Below are 15,935 nucleotides of genomic sequence, written 5' to 3'. Positions count from 1 at the left end.
AGGAAGACCAGGACAACGTTTTCTAAATTGTGGCACCCTAGCAGCAATAAAGAGGGAAGTTGTTAGAATAGGAAGAATGTCCTGAGTATTCATATTGTTCAGAAAGAAAGTGTCTGAACTGTTTCACCCAAACGGGCAATAGAACTTGGCACAATAGCAGTAGTATCAACTCCACTCACAAATATGTCACTATCTAATAGCACTTGAAAAGCTGTATTTGTAATCAAAGAAAATTCCTTTTCCCTGCCAATACAGGCTGATCTATTTATTAAGGCTCACGAGAGCCAGGTCTTTCACATTAATAAATTACATAAGGGCTGCATTGCTGCATGTGCTGTTAAATTATGAGTTGTTTCCAAGGAAACGTATCTGCATATGGAATTTATTCAGCCTTAGAGATACACAGTATTTTAGGACGTAGACACAGAGAAAGGCGTGCTATCCTAACCAAGGACCAGCTGCTTACTGGCCTTAACAGTCTTAATAAGTGCTTTGTTAAGTGCCAGTTTCTCTGAGACAACACTACTTCATAACCAAAAAAAATTCAGAACTTCCAGAAAGCTGATTTTCATCTTTGTTAATATTTTCTCATATCACTGAAAATAAAAATTCTCATTCAAGAAAGATCTTTAGGGTTAATTCACATTCTCTGCTCCCTATATCCCAAACAGAATCACAATTAAAACTGTATAACCAGCAAAATTTTTAAGCAATAGCATGCATCTTAGACAGAACTTGAACTTTTAAATTATTACTACTCATTACTTTAAGTATAGGAGAATGTGCATGGCAAGGTTTAGGTCCCTGGTTTAGCACTTTCTTCTCATAGCTGCTCTACATCCATAGAATTCCAAGAAGGTATTTCCTCCTAGGACCTTACTATTCAAGCATAAAGGCAGGAAGCGACAAATATGTTCAAACAAGCAGTTTAGCTGACACTAACTACTGAAGGATAATTTCTTGACAGGATACCTGCCAGTCACAGCACACTGGCAGCTATTCAATGGCATTTTTTTTTACAAGCCATTAGAGTAAATGAGAATTTTAAGAAAGAATCAGTGATCAAAGTAAGGGTGTCTCTTGGATGTTTATAAAGGATCCCTCCCAGGTAGGAAAAGATGCATGGAAGAAAGCAGTATCATTTTAAAAAGCTACCACATGGGTGATAAAAACTGGAATTATAAACCAGACTAAAGGAAGAGTTGACCTAACAGAGAGACAATATGATCTTTGTGGCACAGATTAGGAAGAAATCTCTTTGCAAATACCTATTTGAAACATGTTTAGCCTTGTGTGTGATGAATGGTAAGATCCATGGTAGTGATCATAGGATCATTAAGGATGGAAAAGACCTCCAAGATTGAGTCCAACCATTAACCCAGCACTACCATGTTTACCATGTTCCCAAGTGTGACATCCACGTGCCTTTTGAACACTTCCAGGGATGGTGATTCCACAACTTCCCGGGGTAGCCTGCTCCAATGCCTGAACACTGTTTCAGTGAAGAAATTTTTCCCAATCTCTAACCTAAAGCACCCCCTGGTGCAACTTGAGCCCATTTCCTTTTGTCCTGTCACTTGTTATTTGATAGGTAATGACAATGAATAAGATGGCAAATTATCCAGTTGCTTTTTACACTGTAGTGATTTGTTCAATTCATTCAGCAAAGTTGTGCAGTTGTAGAGAATTGTTTATATTGACATGTGCTTGAGATTCAAGAGTTCATAAAAAGCAAATTCAAATCTGCTACTATGTAAATCCATATAGCAATAACCTACTTTTAGGAAATTCAAGCCTACTCATACTAAACATGTGACAGATGAGTGACAAACAAAACAGCTCCCAAAATGACCTAAACAGTTTTACCCACTTTCACCTGTTGTGATACAATCCCAAACAGTTAAATCTAGAGGAAATCTTTTGTTGGAAAGCGTGAAAAACATTTAAGAGAGTTTTATTATAATCTGTCTGACATAAATATAATGAAGCTAATTCTGTACCACATAAAAGAGGCTAAGAATTATTATGATTAAAAACTACATGTATACCCTTCTTAAATAATTTTTCTCACAGGTAGTGAACCAGAATACAGAATTTCCTATAGTTATATAATAACCTATTTTCTTAAAATCAAAAGGAATTCAAATAACAGGTTTTGAAAGTTTAGATTTTTTTTCCCTTGATATTATTTACTTGATACTTTCCCTTGATATTATTCCCAGATACATTATTTACTTCTTTTCCTGCAAGTTGCTATAAGATATACAGATACACATATAAGATGGCAAAGACTTTAAGAAGCAAAAGAGAGTGGCAGAACTAGCAATTAAAAATCACATAGAAAATTCCCATCCGTAAAGAAATAAGATATTTTGCCTATAAGCACCAGTGTTGAAAATAAATGCAGAACCTTACAGGACTAGGCGTTTAGGCGACCTTGTGAGATCGCTGCTAACGGCTGCTATGCTCCTTCTCCAAGAACTTTGCTGTTGGGAATTGTTAGACACACTGGCCAATTTGAACTTGATATTGGAACATATTAAAAATAAATAGTAAGATTTAATGAAGTCAATGATCACGTTTCTAATGGTTATTAACCTAGAAAGCACAGACTTGGCCCACATCTGTCAACGCATTTAGGGGAAAAATCTCCTTAAAGAATTGAAGGAATATCTTACAATAATGGAACTGCATACACAGTCATGGGGATATCATGTACCAGCAAGTTTGGAAAATGGCTAAATTTCACACAGTGATGACAAGACCAGAGGTTTGAAAGCTGCCCTACTTAGGGCCTCTTCAGCATAGCAAATAGCATGACTGAGATTAAGACCTCTCGGCAAGACAGACGGACGGCTGTCACTTGAAATATATATCACAGGGCTCTACAGCGATGTGGAATTTTGCATCATGAAACCACATATTTTAACACAGGTAAAAACTGTATCACACAGATTTCTACCTTGACTAGCTGAGCAGAGTGAAGTGCTATTCCAATAGCAGCATTCTTGTTTGGGTTCTTTGGCCAGTAGCTTAGGGAACATTTCAAGCTAAGTTAATCTTACTGACTTTAAATCATGCAATAGTAATTCAGCTGGTGTGCAGCGACAAAAGAGGATAAAAGAGGAGCAGCTGGAAAAGGTACGAGCTCCTTTTGCCAGTACTAAATTAATAAGCTGTTACCTATAGTACAAATCACTCAAACATGCTTTGGTGAATTTCAGACTCACTAAAATGCCTTTTCTGCCAGCTTTTGTTACTGACTATGTTAGAGATGGTGCAAGGACACCAGCCAGACTTTCAGCCAGAAACAGAAAACAGGTGAATGGTATTGGAAGGCCGTGAGTCAAGTGATCTCACGGCTGTTTATGAGATACAACGAGCCTTGGGAAGAATAACATTTCAGAGGTTTGGTGAAAAACTTTCAGAAGGAAAGAAAATAGCCAGATATGCCAGACTGAAATTCGCAGAAAGGTTGGAGTTGAAAAGAGTTACAGAGATGCTGGGGAAAACTGCAAGGCAGTATTTCAGCTCTAGTTTCTACAATGAAGTTTCTAATCTAAGAATGCAGCTCTGTACAGTAATACTGAATAGCATTGATAAAACAACATAGCATTTTATGGGCTCCTAATCCTACCTTAATGGACTTCATGAACACAAATAGACCCACTTATTCTAAAGTTCTTACAGACTAAGTGCCAGTCCTGCAAGGAGCTCTGGATGTGCAGACTCCTGCAACTGTGGAGAGCTGAGAGAGCTCTGCTAAGGAAGAAAAAAGGTTGTTTGAAGGTTGCTGCAGACGTGAGGCTGTATTTCTGTGCATGATAAAACAAATGTGTGACCAGACCTGAATCTACCTTTCCCCATTAGCACCACCAAGTGCCTTTCAGTGTGAATTAGATATGGCTGTAGAACTGTGAGGCACGTGAACATGATAAAAATGAGGGGATACGGCAGCACTCTCCAGCTATGTGACTGCATCTTAGTAACCTGCACAGCACTGTAGGTACCCATATAGTGTCTAACCTTAACTACAACGAAAATCACTGTTTTCACTTAAACTGAAAACATGTAAGATGTGTCTGCAAACTACTTGGTTTTAACTGTGAAAGTGGCACTTTTCACAAGGATTGAAGTATTGATGGTATATTCAGATAACGTAAATACAGGCACAGGCATTTTTAACGTTTATTTTTCTTTTACAGCCATTTCATCATTATTGCAATTGTCTGTGACTTAGGTCAGAGGCCGTAAGTCAATAAAAAATGTTAAACAAGCCCAAACTTGTTTATTTGGGAAGCAGGACTGATTTCTATACTTAATTTCTTATTCACATCTCTGTACTGTCCCTTTCCCTGTACTGAAACAGCCACTCCTGAGGCCTTGCAGTGAACCACACATAACAAATGATCTGGTTGAAGACAGCTAAAATTGTCTGGTGTTTTTTTTCAGATTAGTTTTCAGGCAGTTCCAGTTCCCTAGCTGAGTCCCCTACACAGCTACATAAAAGTTCACCCCAGCACAAAGAAACAGGCAGTATGGGAGCAGAAGCAAACAACAAAAAAAGCTGATTACAGATATTATCTTCACCAAACTACTGCTTCAGATTGAAAGATGAAGCTCCAAAGACTATTTACACTTCAACCATGCATTACAGCTCCTAACTTCCTAGTGAAATAACTGCAACCATTGCAAAATCTAAATGAGAGAGTTAAGAGGATAAATACTAGGAGACAAAGACCTTTTGAAGGACCAGACTTTCATTTGTTCTGCCCTTAAACTAGCAGTGGCAGAATCATAATGTATTATTGGCACTCATACTGAAGTAGTAACAAAGAAAAAAATATGAATTAACCATATAAAATTGTCTGTAAAGGTTTGGAGGTTATGTGATGTATGCCACCTTTGCCAATATACAAGGAATTGTACTGAGGGCTTTCAGAGCCTGCAAACTCTTTCTAGAAGGGGTTCTTTTACACCATTTACTGCATTTCTACCCATAAATCCCCTCTACCCATTTTCTCTTGGATATTTTGTTTTGTTTTCAGCATCCAGAAAACTAAATCTGGCCTCACTGATTGCTAGAGAATATGCTGAACATCTTAGCATGTTGTATACCTGCAGCCAGACATAACTGTACATGAAAGCTTATTAAACAGCTAATAAAACTCACCAGTTTTCCAAAGTGCATTATTATAATGAGATCCAGTTAACAATTCTTCTTCCCCCAGAAAGATTCTTTTCTCCCCTACAAAAAATTCAGCTAATATGACAGCTTCATTTCACTAGTTCTTCCTTTATCATAAGTTTTGTCTGCTCATCAAACTCTATACATGTTATCAGTGGATAGAGCTGCATGAGCTCAGAACACATTTTACAAAGAGAAGCATAGTAAGCACCACTTCAGAAACACAATTATAGCTGATTTTCACCTTCCCCAGGTAGATTCAGATGGGCATCATTTCCATCTCTGGAGAGGGGAAAGAAGCAATTTGCTGCTAGTTACAAATGGACATGAAATTGGTTCACCACCAGCCCAGTGTCAATCAATTACTGATGCACACTGCAGTAATGGGTACTTTTGGTAATGTAACATCAGCCAAGGGAGACAGAAAAAAAAACCAAACAAAAAAACCCCACAGTATAGGAAAGTAACAGAAATGCACATCAGCACTTACCCAATATACGTGTGTCACACACACTTCCCTTATTTCTTTTATTGCAAAGTCCCTGAAATCCCAAATACCCAGGGATTTTTTCAGTGGTTGTTTTTTTCCCCTCAGCTACTTCCGTTTTGGGTTTGCAGTGAACAGCATATTTCAAAGACTAGTGCCAGAGCACTAGCAACAGGTGGACATTTTAGTATCATAAAATAAAGACTGAAGCACTTGCAACCCCTGGTGGCAGTCTTGATTTAATTTTGGTAACAAAACACAAAACCAGTCTAAACTCTCCATCAAAAAAACTGGAGTTCTATTTTTACCCATTTATGCATTAATTACACAAATTGTTGCAAATTTCCAAGAGAAAGAAAAATATTTTTAAAATATTTTACAGTGATTTTGTCTTTTCTTTGTCAGGATAGTGAAGTTACAAAGACCTGTAAACCCCATGTGATTTTTGGACATTTGAATTATGAAACTATGAGAATTATTTGGAAAGACAGACTGAGAAATGGACTTACACTGTGAAAATTCCCACATTACTTATGAAATTCTTTCTGTTACTAAAACATTACATTCTGCATTAGCAGGAAACCAGCTTTTAGTCAAACAACCCAAGAGATTAATTGTTTTCCAAAGCCAGAAGAGACAAGTACAGTCTCCTACCCTGTTCTCTTACATAGCATAAATCAATGGCATTTTCCAAGGAGGCTCTGGAATTTCTTCCCTGTGACCTTCATTAGTGTTCAGGAACTTAACTCTCTGTATTCATATTGAAAATCATTAGCATAAATTTCTTGAAGCACAGCAACAAAATCAAACATCTCTGACAGAGATGGCAGACTGACCACATATCCTGAGTGTAACTACATGAAAATAGACCTATTGACTAAGTGTTTATGGTAATTGAACCAGGCTTCAAATATACATTCAAAAAACCTGGCAATCCATGCAGTAGAGGTTAACACCTGTAGTCATGGCATAAGGGAATGTTTTCTCATCCCCACATACAACAGGCTTCTACACTGCAGGCTGTGCTTTCTCTGGGATAAGCTAGGGTATAAGATTACTAAACAGCTAAGGAGAACACCTTGACAAGGCAGTGTCTGGTGAAATGTCTCCCTGTATATCTGGCATTTTGCAGATCATGCAACCAACAGTCCATTTTCTGGGGTGGCACAGCTTGTTGTTTCTACAAACAAACGCAGAACTCTGAAGCAACTCCCTCTCCAGTCCCCATCCACACCTTCGTGTGCCTCTGAGAAGCAATGTCTATAAATCCTGACATTTCTGACAGTTCAGTGTGAGCAGGAAGGTCACAAAACAAAAATTAGTTCTCTAGTTCTTGTGAACAATTTTGGCTTCTTGCCTCAGAGCTCTCCAAATAGCTGAGGTAGTTCAGGAACACAGGCTCCTGGAGTTTTTAGCTGAATAAAGGGTATCTATTGGTAACCTTGGGCTCTCTTGCTCTTCTGTCTTAATCTGCAGGAGTTGTCTTAAGCTTTCTAATGCAGGGACTGTCTTAATGCATACTTAAGAGACACAGATTCACAACTGGGGCTCTTTAGGCACTGCTGTTAGAAGAAAATATTATTTTTTTAAAGAAATAAGGCAAAGGAAACAAGAAGATTAGAATGATTAGAAAATATGACTGCTTTAAATGACATATGATGTCATAACTAAGATAAGGGACTCCACCTGACATTAAGCTAGAAGGTCATTGATATCTCTTATTTACATTTTATTATGTGGATTATAATTTTAGATTAATCAGTTATCAATATTTTAAGAAAGGCTCTATTTTTCCCAGTAGATGAAAGGGAAAAAAGGATTTAAAACTATATACATTTTGAATTAATGCAAAAAGCACACAGTTCTTCCTTGTGCTGCACATAAAACTATGCTGCATATTAAGAATGAACAGCAGTATTTGAACATTTCTACAGAAATATATAGTTGAAGTACATTTAGATTGCTCAGGTCCATGTTACTGTGCCATCTGGTGGCTACTAGTTCGTAATGTAGAAGCAGGCAAAAATATGCCCCCAAACCCGAACCTCCCTCTTTTCCAGGTCTTTTCTCACATTTTTCCTCTATAAAACTTCATTTTCTTTTTTTTAATTTTTTTGTATTTATTTCTTCTGTGTCTTCAGGAAACAGAGAATCAATGAGATTGAGCTACACAAACAAAAATTTCAGTGCTATTTTTGCCACTAGAGCATATCTGGGACAAAAGGAAGAGGCTGCTACAGGCAACAAACTACAGAAGGAAGACCTGTGACCTTCTGGAAAGACAGCCAAAGGAATTACATTTGAAAACAAAATACTTTAGGATGTCTATACTTTACTGCAATGGTATGTTATGAAGGACAATACATATATCTGTAATGAAATTAATCTACAGAAAGAGGTAAATTTAAGGCATAAAGCAGTGACTCCCCTCCTTGTTATTTTAAGTTTCTGTCTTTATACACAGCTATGTAACTAATACAAGAGTTTAAATAGTAATTTTTACATATTGACCATTTTAATGCAGAAATCTACTTCAATTTCCTCACTGCCTCTCCTCCCCATCAGACTTCTTTGGTTAGTAAAGCAGAGACACAGTAAGGCCATTGAAGCCCATCACTAAAAAATGGAGCTCAGGTATTTTTTATTTCAGCTACACACAGAGAATACAGAAAAAAAAAACCCCAAGCCTTCTCCTTCTCTTCTGCAGTGACCAGGACTAGTCCAGAAATCTCACTGTTTAAAAAAGATACAGTTTCTCTACTGGGCCTTATTAATCTTACATCTTTACTAACAATATTGAAGAAAACAATTAGCCTTCTTGTGGGCTGGAAATCAACAGAGAAAATAATTACAGGCTTACACCCAGATGAGTGCAGAGGTTGATAAAGTTCTTTACTCAGAATTACTGGAATGACTTTGTTGGGTTTTTTTTAATTATTACTGTTGCAGAGTGTGTGACTGAAAGACTGCTTGGGGATATTCACAGAATACTAGGGACAATTCACATTTTAAAAGGTTAGAGAAGCTGAAAGACTATGTATATTTAGATGGAAAATACTAAAATTCAACATTTTTCAGTCTGGGTTTTGTTTTATTTTTTTTGAGAAATACCAACAGTTTAAAACCACTTGCCAACACCTAAGAAGTGAAGACAGAACTGACACAGGGGGATATTTGCATCACTACATTGTGATATAACTGAGAATGTTTCCTCCTTCAAATGGATTGACTTACCCATTATCCAACCCATTCTGTCCAATTTTCTTTCCTATGTCCCCTACCATCACACCTGGCATTGGTAGGAGAGTTTTTGTATCTCGAATCTGTATAGAAGTGAAACGAAACATTATTTCAGTTGTGGAACAATGAGAGTTATTGGCTGAACTTTTCAAACAATGAAAATATTTTCAACTTGTACTCTCTTATTAACACTAAAGAAAGCTCTGCTTCTTCTAAGCACATAATCCTGGATAGAGCTTGTACTTAACCAGGACATAGATCTTTTAATGAAAATTACTTTGGCAATGGCACTAATCACACAACCGTGTTAAATATGCCTTAACACTAATGACTGCTGTCATCAGACTAGCACTGAAATTTTCTTCAGATGTACACTGACACAGTAGGAATCAATGGAAGTTTTATGTAACAATCACCTCTGAAATATTCCCCAATTCTGTAACAAATTCTGTTCAGTGTGCAACTAGTTCCTTTTACTATGTACAAGTTTTCTACTGCACTGCCATATTTTCTGATGCCTTTAACCCTAGAAACTGGCTTCTGTGGTAGAAGCTTGTACATTTCATATAAATCAGCCTGTAGCACTGGCAGACATAAATCACCTTAAGCCTCATGCAAGACTTTCAGGACTTCCTATAACATAGGTGAGTTCTAACTATATAAGTACCATGATTGTCTGGACACTTTTCAGCTCTTTCGTATTTTTCAGAATTCTTTGCAGAAAACTGACAGTCTAAAACTGGCTGTACAACCATCGCAAAATCAGCGAACACTTAAAAACTTGTTACAATTGCAATAAACTGTGACAGCATGAAATAAACAATCTGCAGGTCAGAGATAAATAAAGCCCAACAGAAAGTCTTTAATTCGAACCCACAAAAGAAAAAAGGACTGGCAATATTTCCACCCTACCTGTACAAGAAAAGAATGCAATCCTTGGCACTGTCCATCAGGAGTATAGAGCTGGGCGTACAAAACCGCGTGAGTGGCGTGTTTTCCCATATTACCAACCCAGAACTTTGCAGCTTCAAAGTCAGGTGTATTGATGATAAATTCCTGTAGCCAGGAAAGAAAAAAAATTATATACATCATAAAATTCATCACGCAGGTATTTTGGGTTGTTTTTTTTTTTCATTACCCTGGTAATGCTTTGAAAACCTTCATTAACTGCCAGGATTTTATTCAGTACTGCACTCCAACAAACAATATGTCTCTTACTGTATTCAATTTTGGAGAGTAAGGAAAAAAATTACGGTTTAGGAAGTTCATTACTTCACCGTAAAGCCTGAAATTCACCCTTTTTACTTGCTCATTTAAGCACCTAAAAAAAATAAAGCAGACTGATGGACTCAGAAGCATTTCCTAGACCTTGGCTTAAACTGAGCTGTGAGCTCAAGTGAGGGATTGTGAGGGCTATTCCAGCTGTGAGGGCTGAAGCCTGTGCAGGGACCACCTCCTCCTTACACAGTTTTGTACAGAATGAAAGCCTGGTTAACAGTGTGAAAGGCAGCACACTTCCCACTTTGGACAAATGGGGGACCACAAGTTGTCAAAATTCTGAAGAATACTTGCATCCTGAAATCTAGACATCGCATGCTTTCTGGATGTAAAAGAAACCTGAATTCAGGAGCTTTATGATCTGATCAAATAATTAGTCATTTCAGTCACTTTTACTGCAGTGCACTCATCACCAGCCTAAAACTCAACTTATTTAAATGGAACTTCTCATGTTGCTGGTCTCACAAGCAGCATGATTTGTTTGTGGGTTTTTCTCTGGAAAGAGATCTAATCGTCCATGTTGCATAAATGCTCACTGAACTGCTTGTATGTGAAAAAATACAGACTGAAATGTTGTCCTACTGCAGAATATAAAATCTCACATTTGAAATCTATGATTCTCATTTCTCTTTACTGCGAAGCCACTTCATGATGTGCCATCGTTTGCTTGCAGCAATAGTGCTCAGTTCTGTATATTACAGTGCAATAATGCCACAGTCTTTGGGGGAGATGAGAACACCTTCCTGGGACATTAAATAATACACTTTAAATTCTATGTGTCGTGAACCAAGCATGTAGATGACAAAGAGTGAGAAAAAGTTGTAAAAGCCTTCTTTCAACTTCTATTTTCTTCTCTCTTAATGTAAAACTATGATGAATTCTAATCATTTACCAAGAAAATCCTGGGACAATGAATTTATTTCTGCAGTAGTGTTGATAGTAAACATTATTCTAATGGAAAAAGCAGTTTATTCTTTTCTTCTTTGGGTCTGTTTGACAGTCTTCTTACATCTTTTTTTGTCTTTCCCATCCTAGGAAATAATCCTTATCTTTGTACAAAAAGCCTTAATATTTAAAGACAAAAGACAATTTAATCTGCACATTCAACTCTTCCTTAAGAGGCACAACAAAGGAAAAGGCTTCTATCCTTATTTTGTATCACAACCAGAAGAGAAAGCAAGAAAACAGGAATTGTTATTGTTTAACAGTAAACAATGGGTTTAAGAATTTATAATAATGTAAATGTATCACAACTTTTTTTACATTTGAAGTTGAACTTGATTCTTTCTTGTTAATCAAAAGAAATCCCTGAATCACTCTGTTCTGTTAGTAAATAACAGAGTTTAACATTGTCAAACATTATTCCTGTGCATTAAGGACTAACCTGAGTGTTCCGATCAAATGTGGCAGTAGTTCGTATGGCTTTGGTATTACTTCCATGGCTGAGCTCAGTCAGAGCAAAACATCCAAAAATCTAAATAAGGAGATACAAGGTACAGTTCAAGACCACCTTATTACAGTAGTTAAAACTGAAAGACTTTCAAATGATTGCAATGAAGAGTAACAAAAGAAGCTCAGTTCGGGTGCACTCAGTATATTTATCTTACAATATCAAAGAGGGTCTGGCCAGACAATGAACACTGCCCACATGGCCTGGACTGGAGAAACTCTTTAGGACTGGCACCTCCTGTATCAGACAGGCAGCACTTATTCTGCAGGACACTTGGTTCTGAGTCTCCACTGGACTCCATATGGTGTTTCTCTGGCATTAAAACATTATTATTTTCCATTTTACAGCATCAGAATTGAATTTTTATGGCATCATGGTAAGGGTATGGACATCCTGGTAGGATACTCTCAAATGACCAGAGAGAGACAAAACTGGTGTAGTGTCATCTGTACTGCCTTTTGGAAGAAGTCCCCAGACTTTGTCTGCATGTTAACTTGGACAGTCTAAAAGAGATCCAAGAAGTGGTTTAGCAGCCACTAGTGAGGATGGTCAGAGCTCAGCGCTTGAATCTGCCCCACGGTCTTTTCTTTTGCTATTTATAAGTACTTAGGTATGTACAGAGATAGAAATAACAAAAAGCTGCAAGTGGTGACACGGTTCCGAAGGTGCTCACTTCTCACAAGTTATTTTAAAAAATTACCTCCATTCTATAAGCTTGTTTCAAAATGTGTGCAAACCTCTTATAAGCACTCATGATTGCAGTTCCAAATACCTGTAAAAACAGAGAATTATGAATTAAATCACTGGCCCATGATGGAAAGCACAAATTGCACATGATTTGTAATAGTGATGGACAGTAAAGAGACCAGGGAAAGCGGACTGCACAGTAAACTACCTTTAGACTATAGCTGGGGGAGGTAAGGCAGGATTTCATCTTGTCAAGGCCCCTTTACAGAAGAGTAAACTTATCACAGCTCTAACCTGTTCAAGTCTCCATTGTAAATGCTTAAAAATGCTTTCTACTTGTCCTTAATGATGTCCTCTTCAGTAAAGCAAAACCTAAAGACTATTCCAGTTCATTTTCCTGCAAACGGATTAGGAACTGAAGGTACTGCTTCAAGATCAGACAAAAATGCTGGTTTTAAAGTTACCTTCAGTTTTCCTAGACAGATATTCACATAACAAAATATAATTCCTGGATCCCCCTCTTCCACCTGAAGAGTAATAATTAATTAATTCAACTGATATTATTTGACCAGCTATGTTGAGTATCCTGAGAGACTCATCTAGGAAGCAACTTATTAACAGAATCCAGCCACTGATGTCAGTGAGAAACTTCACACTGGTTTCCATTCCTTCTGGATTCTGACCTTAATCAAGACATTGGGGTTTAGGCAAGGGAGTTTCTGATACCTGATGCTTCTAAACAGCTAAAGTTTAATTTCGTTATTGAAAATAAAGGACTAGGGAAAGATATAACTTTAATAAAATAGGCATAAAGCAACAAAATTACGATATTACAAGTTACTGAAATTCAAATATAAATATACACCTCGATACCCCTTGACTTGTACTTACACCGCTATGTAAGACAAATTGGAGACATAGAGACCAATCGTACATTCCTATACAGAGCACCATAATAAAGATCTTTAAGGGGTTCTCTATGATCTCTTGCTGAGGAAGAAAATCATACTCAAAGAGCCTTTTACAGCGCAGAAATGTCAGCTCCTGATATTTCTCACGGTACAAATCTTCTCCAGGATGATGTGCAAAGAGAGGATCACTTTCCAGAGCAGAGAAGATTCTGTTCTTGAGGGCAGAATAAATGACATGAAAATGTTAATTTAAAAGCATTAACAAAACCAGTTAATTCTTCTGGGATAATACAAGGCCTCAAACTACAATCATTTGATAAAAGGTGTAAATTTATAAAGTAAAAACTCCAGAGCATTAGAAAATATATTTAAATGGTCTCTCATTATATATAGAGCTCGTGCAGTGTAATTTTATGAAAGCTTCTTCATAATGAAGTAATGATTCATTGATTCACTCTGAATGTATGAGAACAGTATGGTAAACCTTACTTGCTTTTTATAGCAGCTTCAGTATTTCAATATATGAAGCTGCTGGCAGGATCTAAAGGGCAACGTCCCTCAATGTGAGGACAAAGGTAAAACTCCAGGGGTTATGTTCAGTTAGAAATATGCCATGATGGTAAAGCCATTAAGCTACAACTGCTCTGTTCCCAGATGAAAGCAGAAATGTACTCCATTTAATGGAACCATCATATGCAGCCACTCAATACAGAGATGTGCAACTTTTAATGTTTTAATTTGGATCTTTTTTTCCATTATATACTTTGGTATATTTTCCATAATATACTATGGCACTTTTTTACCTCAGATCTGTGTCTTCAAGATATCCACATCTTAATTGTCTTTCATGTAATTTAGAAAAAAAAAATTGCAGTGCCTTAAGCAAAATCTTTTAAAAATGTTTTTGAAGTCCTTTCCTTCTATCTGAAGAGAATGACACAATAAGAAGGAAGAAAACCAGACTCCTTGTACTTTCCTTTGAAAAGCAGGGTCATTCCTTCTCCCTGGATGAACAACACTATATGCCCACACAGCTTTGAAACTCCCTCAGACACAGAGCACTTGTGTTCTTTCTATGCTCTTACACATACCAGTCAGATGCAGAAAAAGGCCTTTTGATTTCTCTGATCTACCTGCCAGGATTTTAATAATTATGGTGAACATTCAAAATTAGCTTAAATCCATATAACTCTACACCACCTTCAAAAAAGGTAGCTCTTCTCTTACATCTCCAAGTTATGCATTTCCACACCATCTTTTGTGCGGCAGTTAATCTCTTTTTTTCGGTAGGGTTAGCTTTCAGCGAGGTAGACATGCTAATCTGTCCAACTGCAACATCACATAAGCATTAATGCAAGCACAGAAGGTTGTGAGAAATTATGTCAGGTGAAAGACAGACAGAAATACTATGTTTGACAGTGGCTTGAACTTAGCTCCACTTAAGTGCCTTGCAAAACCATGGGATAAATGACTTAATGCAGACAGTAAAGAAATATGGTAGAATATAGTTCTTTCTCAGTTTGAAATGAACACTAAAGTTCTGTAACGTAGCACCTGCTGGTCTCCCCTATACTGATGTTTTATGAGTAATTAAATGAGCCTTATGAGACAGCAAAGTAGGTTGCTTAAAAGTTCATCTCTGTTCTGAAAATTGGATGCGGAAACCCAATTTCTTCATGCTCCCTGTTTACTGAGTATTATTAACTACTTTCCCTTTGAAAACCACATACTTGCTTCTACAGATATCTCCAGAAGTAAAACATGTTTACAGTTCTTGCAAAGTTTACCTTTAGTTGGATGATATCTTCTCCATCTAGTAACACTGCCATCTCTTTCCAGTTGAAGGAAGCTTTCTTACGGTATCTGCAAAACGGGCCTTTAGGTAAATCTGGGAGCAAACTATCCCATGAATTTTGGTTGCCAGTGGCTTCTTTCTGATTCAGTGTGGATGCCATTGTTGGCTAAACTGCAATCAAATGAGAAAAGATAAATCATGAACTGAAGTTGATTTTTAATAACAAAAAGAAATCAAAAGGGTTGTTAATTAAATCCATAGACTTCTTTAAATGTATGAGTACAGCAGAGCAGAGCCAACTAAAAGCGTGTCCTTCCCTTTTTCTGATTCAATTGGCTTGATAAAAACTACGAAAAAATGCCTTTGATCAAATGTAAATGAATTATATCATCTTTGTTACTAAAACATGAGCTAAATATGAAACAGGGACACTATTGATTAATATTGTGTAGTAAGAAAGGAGTTGATAAAAGACCCAGGCAAGAAAATACCATGTCTTAAATAACAAAAGCAGTATGACCCCACAAAGTCTGCTGGCACCTTGTTGTGTGCATCTATGGGTCATGCAAGAGCACTGCAAAACTGCACAGATGCTGCAGGATTTCATTACCAGTAAGTACAACTGCACTGGTTTAGGAGAGAAGGAACACCTTGCTTTCTGTTAGAACCTGGCCTAAAGGAGTAAAGGCTGATAGCTCTGCTGCTTACAGAAGCTGGTGTCAGAGGGCCCTCTGCTGCTCATGGCACACCCAGCAATTCCTGCCACCACGCAGGCGACAGAGATCTCTATCATACTTGTAAAGTGCAAAAATCATCGGGCAGGGGAGTAGAAACTGGCCATGTTTTAACGAAGAAACTGGCTGGAAAGCAATTCAAAGGAACAGGTAGGACATCCAGGT

General features: G+C 37.3%; 1 protein-coding gene across 1 annotated transcript in view; it reads right to left on the bottom strand.

Moving 5' to 3' along the window:
• Nucleotides 1-15,935, bottom strand: part of ACOX3 (acyl-CoA oxidase 3, pristanoyl) — a 34,805-nt gene that overhangs the window by 17,316 nt on the left and 1,554 nt on the right. Inside the window, exons 2-7 of the mRNA XM_027686506.1 lie at nt 15,029-15,207; nt 13,222-13,455; nt 12,344-12,415; nt 11,578-11,667; nt 9,828-9,971; nt 8,910-8,998 (exon numbers count right to left, since the gene is read on the bottom strand). Coding sequence (XP_027542307.1) covers nt 8,910-8,998; nt 9,828-9,971; nt 11,578-11,667; nt 12,344-12,415; nt 13,222-13,455; nt 15,029-15,196 — 797 coding nt within the window. The 5' untranslated portion in view covers nt 15,197-15,207. The remainder of the gene's footprint in view (nt 1-8,909; nt 8,999-9,827; nt 9,972-11,577; nt 11,668-12,343; nt 12,416-13,221; nt 13,456-15,028; nt 15,208-15,935) is intronic.

Source organism: Neopelma chrysocephalum, unplaced genomic scaffold (assembly GCF_003984885.1).
Source record: "Neopelma chrysocephalum unplaced genomic scaffold, ASM398488v2 Primary Assembly neopelma1_71, whole genome shotgun sequence".
NCBI lineage: Eukaryota > Metazoa > Chordata > Aves > Passeriformes > Pipridae > Neopelma > Neopelma chrysocephalum.
The sequence above is the reverse complement of the archived record's forward strand: the minus strand, read 5'-3'. Positions and strand labels throughout refer to the sequence as shown.